At 38.2% G+C, this 12,704-nt stretch overlaps 2 protein-coding genes across 2 annotated transcripts; both read left to right on the top strand.

The window, feature by feature from the left end:
- The first annotated feature begins 875 nt into the window (after positions 1 to 875).
- drc3 (dynein regulatory complex subunit 3) lies at positions 876 to 5,249 on the top strand. The gene is made up of 12 exons (XM_037791290.1): positions 876 to 1,215; positions 1,302 to 1,418; positions 1,520 to 1,686; positions 1,824 to 1,970; positions 2,082 to 2,201; positions 2,288 to 2,400; positions 2,998 to 3,172; positions 3,281 to 3,412; positions 3,951 to 4,021; positions 4,364 to 4,478; positions 4,715 to 4,846; positions 4,980 to 5,249. The coding sequence occupies exons 1-12, from the start codon at positions 1,071 to 1,073 to the stop codon at positions 5,070 to 5,072; spliced, it is 1,527 nt and encodes a 508-aa protein (XP_037647218.1). The 5' UTR covers positions 876 to 1,070; the 3' UTR covers positions 5,073 to 5,249.
- A 1,470-nt stretch (positions 5,250 to 6,719) lies between these two features.
- gid4 (GID complex subunit 4 homolog) lies at positions 6,720 to 12,385 on the top strand. Its single transcript, XM_037793040.1, has 6 exons — positions 6,720 to 7,061; positions 8,940 to 8,999; positions 9,700 to 9,807; positions 10,860 to 10,961; positions 11,059 to 11,189; positions 11,279 to 12,385. The coding sequence occupies exons 1-6, from the start codon at positions 6,837 to 6,839 to the stop codon at positions 11,340 to 11,342; spliced, it is 690 nt and encodes a 229-aa protein (XP_037648968.1). The 5' UTR covers positions 6,720 to 6,836; the 3' UTR covers positions 11,343 to 12,385.
- The last annotated feature ends 319 nt before the right edge of the window (positions 12,386 to 12,704 follow it).

The following is a 12,704-nucleotide window of genomic DNA, read 5'->3' as shown; positions in this document are numbered from 1 at the left end:
AATAGCACACTAGTTGTGTTTAAATACACAAATAACGATTAAAAAAATGAACTCAAGCATCCATCCTCTGAATATATAGAATATAAATATATATATAACAATTGTCTAGATATAGCCTAGATTGTACTTTAAAGGTCTCATATCGTAAAAAGTGAGATTTTCATGTCTTTTATATTATAAAGCAGGTTTAAGTGCTATATAAATACTGTTAAACTCTCAAAACGCTCAATATGCGGAGAAATACACACAGCCATATCTATTCAGAAATTGTGTGTTTGAAACAAGCTGTTTGGATTTATGTCCATTTGTGATGTCACAAATATACAATATTTAGACCGTTACACGGTGTTAAACGTAAATCTTCTAAATGTGTCCCAGTTTATTTCCTGTTGCAGTGTATGTAGATAACATCAGCTTACAGGAAGTAAATATGGACCCAAACTGTTGCCTGGCAACGCAGCTCTGTTGTAATTCCGTTGAAACGCACTCAAACGGAGCGTTTCAGACAGAGGGTAAATACAGGTATATTCAGGCAGACTACATGAGGAAGATAATGTGTTATTTAAACATTAAAGCATGTAAACATGTTCTAGTAGAAACACAAAATACAAGTATGAACCTGAAAATGAGCACAATATGGGACCTTTAAAGAAAAAATAGTTTAAACAAAAGAAAACAACGAATGTACTAAATAGTAGTGTCAGCATAGCTAGATATTATTTTAATCTGTGTTTTTATTACATGTATTGATAAGACAAAAAAGTGTATTTTGAAGTTAAACGTTTATTTTACTCTTATTTTAACAGAAGCATGTGAGCGTTCTTGAACGCAGCTTAAAGGGAGCTGGTTGCTAAGTAACCGTATTTAAACAACCACAGGTAAGAGGTTAGATGCACTGACTTTATCCAGCTGTAGGCTACTAAAACTTGTTTTGTTTGTTTGTTTTAATAAACTTTAATACAGTTGTTCTCAACAAAAACAACAGTAGCTAGTTTTTGTGGATTTTGCATCTTTAACTGGACGAATTCAAGCTCCAAATTCACAAAATACGACCCACTTCTTGCATTTTGATGATGGATGAGGAGGTTTTGATGGATGAGAAGTTTCTGCTGAAGGCAATAGTGGAAGAAGTTCCTCAAGATCAGACTGTTCTTGTTGTCAAACCAGAGGAAATCAACTTCAATGAAATCCATATACTACATCTGGAATACAGAAGTGAGGAAATTATTATTATTATTATTATAAAATCAGTGCATGAATTTGTTTTGGGTTTAGGTATGTGAGAGGTTGTTTCTTCACAGACATCCCGAAGATTAACCACTTGTGGGAATTCACGTCCTTGGACAGACTGGATTTGAACAGCAACCTCATAAAGAAGATTGAGGGCCTGGACCGCCTGATTAATCTGACATGGCTTAGTATGATCAAGCTTTATTTTCTGCTAACACTTTCTTGTAATAATTTTGCAGGTAATGGCAAATATGAGCCCAGTAATCATTCTTCTGAATGTGTCTTTTAGATTTGTCATTCAACAGCATTGAGAAAATTGAGGGTCTGGAGTCTCTGCAGAAGCTTGAAGTGCTGAATTTGTCCAACAACCGAATCTCTGTTATTGAAAACATGGGCAAACTTGAGAAACTCAGTCATTTCTTCATTGCAAACAACCTCATTGGACAGTTGGACAACGTAAAACAACATTTTCTTGCATAAATCTGTCACAAATTATGTGTTGCATTTGTATTGGAAGTATTATTTAACATTTGCAGTTTCAGAATTTCACATTACATTAATGTAAACTAATACAAATTTAATGCATTTCAAAGGTGCTCTATCTCAGGAAGTTCAAGAAGCTGTTCTCCATCAACCTATTTGGAAATCCGGCCTCTAAGGAAGACGATTACAAACTTTCTATCGCAGCCTACTTTCCAAACTTGATGCTCCTAGACTACAGATTACTTGACGAGAAGACGGTAAATATAAACAGTTTTGACTCAAAACAAAGTTGCAGTCTGCTCCTTTTTATAAATAATTTTCTTTTGACTATGCCCAAGTTTGTTTGGAAATCATGTGTGTCTATACAGAAAAAGGAAGCATTTACCAAATACCAGTTTATCCTTGAGGAGATGAATCGTAAGGAGCTGGAGATGCAACGAGCTGACGAGGCCAAACAACTCCAGGAAGCTGAAGTCAAAATACACACGGTAACATAAAGCTCACATCTGGTTATCATCAACACTATATTTTTACTTTATATACTGTGTGTAAATTCAGTTCTTCTTCCCTACAGGATGCTTTTGTGGAGTTCCTGAATGGCTCTCACCTGTTTGAGAGCATGGTCAAAGACGATCCAGAGGCAGAGACGCTCCGCTGTGTGCCAGAAGTGGCTGAACTGCTTCAAACATATCCTTTATTGTCTTGGCTTTTTATCCATGCAGGTGTATCAGGGTCCTCCCCAAGAAAAAAAAGACTTTCAGACACTATTTCCTGCATTCTGGTGACTTTTAAAGAAAGTAACAAAATAATAACAATAAAAAAATAATAACAAAATAAATAACAAATAATAATACATAAATAATAATAAATAACAAAATAACAAAATAAAACGTACACTGCAACAGCATTTTTTGTTAAAAGAGGGTTAGCAAGTATGGAAACACTGCTCCTGAACTGCCTGAAACGCCTCGCTTGAAGTCCCGTCTTTTTGTTCCGTAAGGTGGTGATGTCATCACGTAACACATTTGCATAATACCTGCCTACCTGCTAACAAAGCTAGTTAAAGCGGAGCTGGAGCGGAGTCCGAAGAGTTTGGTTCAGTTGACCAATCACAACAGAGTGGGGCCAGCTGACCAATCAGAGCAGACCTTTTTTTAAAACATTTAAGCATGTAAACATGTTCTAGTAGAAACACAAAATACAGGGTGTGCACCTGAAAATGAGCATAATAAATCTCCTCTATGTGGGGAAATTAGCACTTGAATTCCTTAACCCTGCACTTACATTTGAGCACCAAATGGTGGAGCTGTGCACGCAGTTATTTGAAATAGGTTTGGATGAACATAAGCGAAGAGAGACGGAGGTGAACTCCTTCTACAGTGGTCAGAACAAGGCTGTGACAGACTACCAGCAGAAAGCATCGCACATGTTGGCACATTTTGAGCCGCAACACAAAAAGGTGAGATGATGAGGACCATAGTGCTGTACATTACTGTATGTAGATGACTCAGTAAAGCAGCTATTAGTGATTAGTATAAGGATATGTCTTGTGTTCACACCTTTCTAGAGGATAGTGAAGTTGCCGCAGTTATCAGACCCAGACATCCTGGAGGACAACATCAACCACTGCAGAGATGAAATCACCCAGCTCTGTAACAGCCTCATGGAAGTGGAGTGTCAGCTGGTCAGCCGGCTGGAGGTCAGTGTGTGTGTACACCTTGTGTGAAACATATGATCTCCAATCTGGTTAAAGTGTATTCAGAAAAGTTATGTTAAAAAGTTAGTTTATTATAGATTCTATAGATAGGGCTGCAATTAACGATTCATTTCATTGTCGATTAATCTGTAGATTATTTTCTTGATTAATCGATTAGTTGTTTGGTCTATAAAATATGGATCAGTGTTTCCCAAAGCCCAAGATGACGTCCTCAAATATCTTGTTTTGTCCACAACTCAAAGATATTCAGTTTACTGTCATAGAGGAATAAAGAAACTAGAAAATATTCACATTTAAGAAGCTGGAATCAGAGAATTTTTACTTTTTTGTCTTAAAAAATTACTCAAACCGATTATCAAAATAATTGGCGATTAATTTAAAAGTTTACAAATAATAAATTAATCGTTGCAACTCTATCTATAGATACATATTAAATAATTTCCCTCATGCCCACGTGTCAAAAACTGTGTGCTTTTTTTTTTTATTATTTGCTTATAATGAAGCCTCCTGTTCATTTCAGGATATCATCAACAAGTTGGACGTCATCATCTCAGACATGGTCGGCAACTTCAGTGAAACTGTTCAGAGGATATATCCTTTCTCACTGTGCATCATCTTAAGAGCTTTGAATCATTTCCAATAGGGCTGCACAATTAATCCTATATTAATCCTATATTAATCGCGATCACGATTTAAGCTTAATCGTGCAGCCCTAATTTCCAATAGCAAAGGTTCATTACTGTTCTCAAGGTCAAGCTACTGAGGTACTGTACGTCCTCATTTGGGGAAGCAACTTGCTCACAATCCAGTTTTAATGTAACCGCGTCGTGTGTCAGTCCTGTTTAAATGTCAGTGTTTGAATCATTCACAGTGACACACACACACAGTGTTTGGGTGCAACATTAAGTTAGACTTTCCATGACACAGTCATACATTTGTGCAATGTCGAGATCTGGAGGATAATTATCATGAGAAGGTGCTAGCGGTTGCAGGGAATTTGGACATGGACGACCTGGATGAGAAGGGCATGCCAGATGATGTTAAAAATGTGAGTGTTTTCCCTTTTAAACCGAACTGACTATCATATCCAGTCGGTCAGTTCTGCTCTGTTTAATCTCAAAGATAACTGAACATGACTGCAACCAAAAAAAAAAAAAAAAAAACGACTCCACAATTGAATTTCCCTCGGGATCAATAAAGTTACTATCTATCTATCTATCTATCAACGGGGAATTACCAGGGTCAGTGATCTCAGCCTTTCACACCTGTGTTGTCTCTGTGTAGCTGTTTACAGACAAAGACACAGTGATGGACGCTCTGGCCACCGGCCACGAAAACCACCAGCTGACGATCAAGGACCGAGAGACTCAGTTGGTTACACGTGTCGACGCCTGGAAAGTGGCCCTCATTACAGGGGTAGAGAGCTGAAATTACATTAAAACAAACACCCAAATTGATATTTTCATGTAGATGACAAACCTGTCTCCTGTATCTCACAGTCTTGCTATTATTTACTTTTTTTTTTGTCTTTATGGGTTATTTATTACAGATTCAAGACAAAGAACTCAAGCGGAACCGCATGCGCATCTCAGACATCCACAGATATGTGGACTATTTGTTTGAGCAACTGGATGAGATGTAGTAGCATCATCTGTAAACATTTCCACCAAAACGTTTGTGTATGTGTTAAAAAATGGAACAGGACATTTACGTAACATGACTGGACAACTGTAACAAATTTCACTGTGTGCAAGTAAAAATATTTGTCTTTTATAATTTCTACATTTGGTCTGTACACAATAAAATATGTAAGAAATAATTCCACCTGTTTCTTGCTGCCTATTTTGAGATATAAAAAAAAAGGTAGGTTTAAACCAATTAGGTTTAAAACTACAACTTCTTTAGGTTTAGGCAACAAGACTACAACTTCTTTAGGTTTAGGAAACAAAACTACAACTTCCTCAGATTTTTTTTTTGCTTTTTATTTATTTATTTTATTTTATTTTATTTTAATTTAATTTAATTTCTTTTCTTTAAGAAGAAAGAAAGGCACTTTTATCAATCCCCGAGGGGAAATTCAATTTTTTCAACTCTGTTATATTTTACACACAGGCCCGAAATACACACACATGCACAAACAGGACCTACATGCATTAATGGAGAGATGCACAGGGGCTGCCCCTGACAGGCGCCCCGAGCAGTTGGGGGTTTGGTGCCTTGCTCAAGGGCACCTCGGCGGTCGCCTTCGGGCATCTCTCCAGCTACCAGTTCACACTCAGTACTTGGTCCATGCGGGGACTTGAACTGGCGACCCTCCAGTTCCCAAGCCAAGTCCTTATGGACTGAGTTACTACAACTTCTTTAGGTCAAGGAAACAAAACTACAACTTCTTTAGGTTTAGGCAATAAAATGACAACTTATTTAGGTTTAGGCAAAAAATCCCAGTTAGGTTTAGGTAACAAAACTACAACTTATTTAGGTTTAGGCAAAAAAAACAAACAGTTAGGTTTAAAACTACAACTTCTTTAGGCTTAGGCAAAAAAAACGACAACTTCTTTAGGTTTAGGCAACAAAACTACAACTTCCGTAGTTTTTTTTTGTTTTTGGTTATTCCTATTATTTATTTATTTTACTTTTAAAATTGAATTAAATTAAATTAAAGTAAATTGAATTAAATTGAATTAAATTAAATTGAGTTTAATTTAATTCATTCATCCATCCATCCATCTTCAACCGCTTATCCGGGATTGGGTCGCGGGGGCAACAGCTCCAGCAGGGGACCCCAAACTTCCCTTTCCCGGGCCACATTAACCAGCTCTGACTGGGGGATCCCGAGGCGTTCCCAGGCCAGAGTAGAGATATAATCTCTCCACCTAGTCCTGGGTCTTCCCCGTGGTCTCCTCCCAGCTGGTCGTGCCTGGAACACCTCCCAAGGGAGGCGCCCAGGAGGCATCCGTGCTAGATGCCCGAACCACCTCAACTGGCTCCTTTCGACGCTTAAAATTGAGTTTAATTTAATTCAATTTAATTTAATTTAATTTAATTTAATTTTAATAGTAAAATAAATAAATAATATGAATAACCATTAAGGTCTCAAGGTTGGCAAGTAGTATCTGTGTTACTAGCCTCTGCAACTCACATTTCTCACTGATGGTTGTAGTGTAGTAGAAAATTGAATACAACTCCCAGAATGCATTGGGCTTACATTGTCCAATAAGAATCTTGCTCAAGCCAGCCAGCCAATGAGATTGCAGGAAGCTGGATTGTGACCTGTGACGTAGCAGTTCCCCCCTCTGGTAGACAGCTCCTCCATGGACAGCAGCTCTAAACTGAGCAAAGTTTCAGGATCTCGGGGGTTTTATTGAGCTGGCAGAGCCTCTGTCAGGACCCCAGTCTCAGTGTCTTCATGACGGTTGCTGACGGAGACTCTCTAGCGCTCATCATGCCTGTCCGAGCAGAGAGCTGCAGCTCCACCGGCGCGGCCTGCTCATCCTCGGCCTCGCTTACTCCCGCTGCCCCGATCAACACCTACCAGCCCGGCGTGGCCACGTCGCTGCTCTACAGCGGCTCTCAGTTTCGGGGTTATCAGAAGAGCAAAGGCAACTCCTACGACGTGGAGGTTGTTCTGCAGGTAACAGGGTTATATAATGACACTTAACATTAGTTTGTTTATTATTATTATAATGCAAAGTCAGCATGTGTGCAGCTGCGAACTGAGCTGAGCTTTTTATGGTTGTCATTCAACATAACGACCTAATTCTGCTATTTTACTGTGTTTCTACTGTGACATTTTGCATTTAAACCTAATTTAGTAATTAATATCACCTATTTTTTTGCATTGCACATAATGTTACTACCCAAAACACGTCAGCATTGTGTGCTACCAGCTCCCCAAATGAGTGAAATTAAGATAAGATAAGATCAGATATTCCTTTATTAATCAGAAAATTAGAAATGTGCAGTGTACAGCAGCAAAGGGGATAGTGCAAAAAACAAGATGCATCAGCTAACAGTAAAAAAAAAAAGAGCTGAACAAAGTGAAACAAAATATGAACCATTTAAATATAAGAAGTATAATAGGCAGCAAGAAACAGGTGCAATTATTAGTCTATGAAAGTGCACTGTGTGCATTATTAATTATGTATCGCATATGAAATCACAAGGTGCAAAAAGCTTCTTCTTAATGAGGTAAATTTGAATAATCTATACAGTTGCTGCACCTATTCGACCGTTATCAGGCCATTAAATAGGCGTTATCAGTCGCTATAAGCACCATAGATGTGGGTCATAAGGGGCTTACTGCACATACTATGTTGTAAACGTGAAAGTGAAACTTAAAAGCAAAACGTTCTAACATGTAAAACTGAATGAAATGTCACTTTTTGGACACAAACAAAAAGGCTTCTTTAGGTTTAGGCAACAAAACTACAACTTATTTAGATTTAGGCAACAAAACAGTTAGGATTAGGCAATAAAACTACAACTTATTTAGGTTTAGGCAACAAAACTACAGCTTCTTTAGGTTTAGGTAATAAAACAGTTAGGTTTAGACAATAAAACTACAACTTCTTTAGGTTTAGGCAATACAACTACAACTTATTTAGGTTTAGGCAACAAAACTACAGCTTCTTTAGGTTTAGGTAATAAAACAGTTAGGATTAGGCAATAAAACTACAACTTCTTTAGGTTTAGGCAATACAACTACAACTTATTTAGGTTTAGGTAACAAAACTACAGCTTCTTTAGGTTTAGGTAATAAAACAGTTAGGTTTAGACAATAAAACTACAACTTCTTTAGGTTTAGGCAATAAAACAGTTAGGTTTAGACAATAAAACTACAACTTCTTTAGGATTAGGCAATAAAACTACAACTTATTTAGGTTTAGGCAACAAAACTACAACACTTTAGGTTATCAGAAGAGCAAAGACAACTCCTACGACTTGGAGGTTGTTTTGCAGGTAATTGACTTTCTTTAAACATTAGCTTGTTTATTATTATATTGCAAAGTCAGCATATGTGTAGCCCTTAGCTGCTAACTTAGCTCAGCTTGTGACTTTGACAGCAATGTCAGCAGACTAACTGACAGAAGACATAATGCCTGCTTGTCTCTGTTGAAACAACAGCTCCTGCAGTCTGTTTTACCTCATTAAGAAGAAGCATTTTTGCACCTTGTGATTTCATATGAGATACATAATTAATAATGCACACAGTGCACTTTCATAGACTAAGCTACAGGAGTTACCCCTATATTCATTTTTAACAGTCTCTTCTGCACTATATTCACTTTTTTAATAGTCCTGTATCACAGCTGTTACCCTGCACTATATTCAGTTTTACTTTGTACTTTGCACTACTCACTTTTTTACTGCCTTTTTACTAACATGTTGTGCACTATGGAACTGTGATGCTGGAAACTTGAATTTCCCTCGGGATCAATAAAGTATCTATCTATCTATCTATCTATCTATCTATCTATCTATCTATCTATTATGTGTGTTTGTTTTGCAGCATGTGACTGTGGAGGACTCATATTTGTGTGGATACCTGAAGATCAAAGGCCTGACTGAGGTGAGCTTTGAAAACTAGGTCAGATGTAGTAAGACTGACCTTTATTCTGTCAGACACCAAGCACAAACTGGTTTCCACGTTAAAGCGAGTGGGAACTGGTTTCCACTCGCTCAGTGCAGGCTAAATTGGGACAAAGTTTAAAGGTAGACACATGTGAGGCCATTCGGTTCAACCTCTCTCTCTCAGGTCTACTAGTCCTTATCTTAAAATGTGTCAGCTGTATACTCATTACATTACGTAACATACGGAGGGCAAAAGGTCAGCAGGATCCTGAGGTGAATTTGGAGCTGTGGCAGAGAAGAGTGAAAGACGAGTAGACAGTCAGAAAGAAAATTAAGCCGAGAGAACTAACTGATTATTGCTCACAGTTATTGTCTGAGTGCATCTACTTCATGCAGTGCAGTAATTCAACATGCAAAATGATAGCGATTCTCCCAAATGTTTGATTTGTTGCACAACTAGTTGAAGCTGTACAGGTACATTCCTGATATCTAGATATTAAGAACGTGGGAACACAGCTACTAATAATCTCTTATTTCATAGCCTGCTGCACAACATATAAGTCACAGGAAATTTTGGAAATCCTCCTCATGTTGCACAGTGATGATTGACGTAAGCATTTTAAAAACAAATATCATTTTGCAGGCATTGTTTGAACCATTAACGTGTCTGCTTTCTCTTTCCTTTCTTCGTGTGACAGGAGTATCCCACTCTCACGACATTCTTCGCTGGTGAAATTATCAGTCGAAAACGGCCTTTTTTAACCAGGAAGTGGGACGCGGATGAGGACGTGGACAGAAAGCACTGGGTATGTCCTGTTTGACCTTTTATTTTGGGTTGATAATTAAATCAATGCCAAATGAATTAAGAATTTGATCAACTGTACAGCACAAATATGGTGCAGCTTTATTTGTGCATTCATTTGGTTAGTGTTTGCGGACGTTTTTCAGCAGCTTGCATCAAATTATCATTCACCAAAACAGCAGGATGTATACACTGAGCAACCATGATGTAGGGGTGGGAATCACCAGAGGCCCCACGATATGATATTATCACGATACTTAAGTCACGATACGATCTTATTGCAAGTTTAAACATTTTGCGATATGAGTATTGTGATGAGATATATTGCGATTTATTACCTTTTTTAACTGAAAATTATGTCAGACGTCAAGAGACCCCTTTGAAAATGGCCATGCCAGTTTGTCGTCGCCAAAATTAAGCGTAAGTTAGGAGCGTTATTTAGCGTTCTTACCGACAAGCTTACATGACATGGTTGGTACCAATCGTTTTCTTGTTTCAAATGATACCAGTACCACCGTACCATCTTCCCTCTAGCTTTAAGACTGAGCCCGCTACAACCTCTGAAAGCCAGAATAGCACCCAGGGTTAGTTCATATAATAAAAGATCGATATTTGGCGTTCGATACTATATCGCCAAGCAAAATATCACAATACTATGCTTTATGCTTTTTTCCCCCACCCATAATAAGATGGGAAAGACACAGTAAAAGTGAAACCAAACTGCAGTAATCGCCTGCAGCTCTTCATCTAACCAGTTCACTTACACATTGAATGTTTATGTCTTCCAGAAAATGTTTGTCTACCTCTTGATTAACAATAGATGGAGTCGGGCAGAAGCAGCACTTATCACTGTGTTGTGAGAAAAGCCCACTGCACCTGTTAAAATCAAGTTTACATCAAGGAACAATGGGCATCTCTATCTATCTATTTTATAAGTATGTAATGATTAACAATGATAATTTACATGGCAGGAAAATAGACTTTGCGTCCCTAGTGTTGTCATCACCTCCATAGTTTCTGTTCTCTTACCAGTATTTAATGAATTCTTACCTCTAGGGCAAGTTCCAGCCTTTTTGCAAATATGCCAAAAGCTTCAATTCGGATGAGTTTGACTATGAAGCGCTGGACAACAGCGATTACGTCTTCATGCGGTGGAAGGTTAGTACATAATCCTACTGTCATCTCTCTCTCTCTCTCTCTCCTTGTGTTAGCTTTAAGCTCCAACCTCCACTCTTTTTGTTTCCTGCTCTCTCAGGAGCAGTTTCTAGTTCCAGACCACACTATCAAAGACATTAGTGGTGCTTCCTTCGCTGGCTTCTATTACATCTGTTTCCAGAAGTCCACAGCCACTATCGAGGGGTATTATTACCATCGGAGCTCAGAATGGTAACTACCAAACATTACACACCAGATTCAATGTCTTTCGCCACACTTGTATATTACTCTCAATTGTCTTTCCTACTTTGCCTCTGCAGGTACCAGTCTCTAAACCTGAACCATGTTCGAGAGCACAGTATGCCTATTTATGAGTTTCGGTGACGAACGCACACACGAGCATCGAGTCGAGGAGGGGACGGTTCGTACTGCCCCGTGGTTAAATGGGACGGGAACAACGGAGGGCCCTTTAGTGCCAAGATCGGAGCAGACCCGTTTTCCCCGCTGCAGGGAAATAAAACGTGGTCACTCCGATGGCGACTGAAAGAAAGAAGGCACAGACATGGAAGAGTTGACAAGAAGATCAGTGACAGATGGACGGTTCTTACAGTCACTGTAGAGCTCATGTTTACCTCGGATTTAATTTTTACTTGTATTTTGTCCTTTATTTTGGGGGGTCTGTTTTTATTTGACTTTTGTGCGACCCGATTTCTTAGCGCTCTGATTGGTCTTCTCGTTGTTGGACATTGAAATATGTTCCTGTTTTCCTTCAGTGGAGAAACATAATTGCCTTTCAGCTAAACGTTGCAAAAGGGGGAATACATTTGTGAGAAGAATTCCGTTCAGTAAAGCTTTTACATCACTTGGACGCCCTGAATATGATGGGGGGGGTTATTGCCAAAAGGTTGCAAAAGTAGCAGTGATCTGTTTTTTTTATGCAAGATCTGTAAGAGTGTGAGTTGTGGTCTGTTGCTCAGGGATGGTGGGTTTGGGCAATACGTATTGAAATAACTGAAAAACCAACAGCTGGATGTGGGCTGAGTTATAGGATTACGCCGATGTTGACCTCCGAACAGCTCATTAATAACCAATAACCAATCATCATTTCACAGCTGTCTCAACAACTCGACAAAAAAAGTCTTCACATCAAAATCGTCTCTATGCAAGCCAAAGCTCACTAATAGGTAGGATTAGCAACTCATTTATTTTATCTTCAGATGATTTATCTTCCAGAGTGATTTATTTATTTTTTAAAATCAAGAACAACCTTGAGTGAAAATGCATAAGAGAAGTAAGACTTACAGAAATAAATAAGTAGATTTATTTAGCTACAATGACCAGCATCTGAAGCTCTGATATGTGACAATACATTCCAACTCAATTAGTCTAAATATAAGATTTTCAGTCCTGTAATAGGTGTCGACAAACGGTCCTTTTGACTGACTGGAAAAGTTGAGATGTAACACGACAAAAGCAATGCAATAGTTTTCTTTAATTTCAGTTAGAGCTGCAACTAACAATGATTTTCATTGTTGATTAATCTGTTGATTATTTTCTCAATTAATCAATTAGTTGTTTGGTCTATAAAATGTCAATCAGTGTTTCCCAAAGCCCAAGATGACGTCCTCAAATATCTTGTTTTGTCCACAACTCAAAGATAATCAACCAGAAAATATTCACATTTAAGGAGCTGGAATCCGAGAATTTAGACTTTTTTTTTTTTCTTAAAAAATGACTGAAACCGAT

Source organism: Sebastes umbrosus, chromosome 14 (genome assembly GCF_015220745.1).
Source record: "Sebastes umbrosus isolate fSebUmb1 chromosome 14, fSebUmb1.pri, whole genome shotgun sequence".
NCBI classification, from domain to species: domain Eukaryota; kingdom Metazoa; phylum Chordata; class Actinopteri; order Perciformes; family Sebastidae; genus Sebastes; species Sebastes umbrosus.
This window is presented reverse-complemented; position numbering and strand designations above follow the sequence as displayed.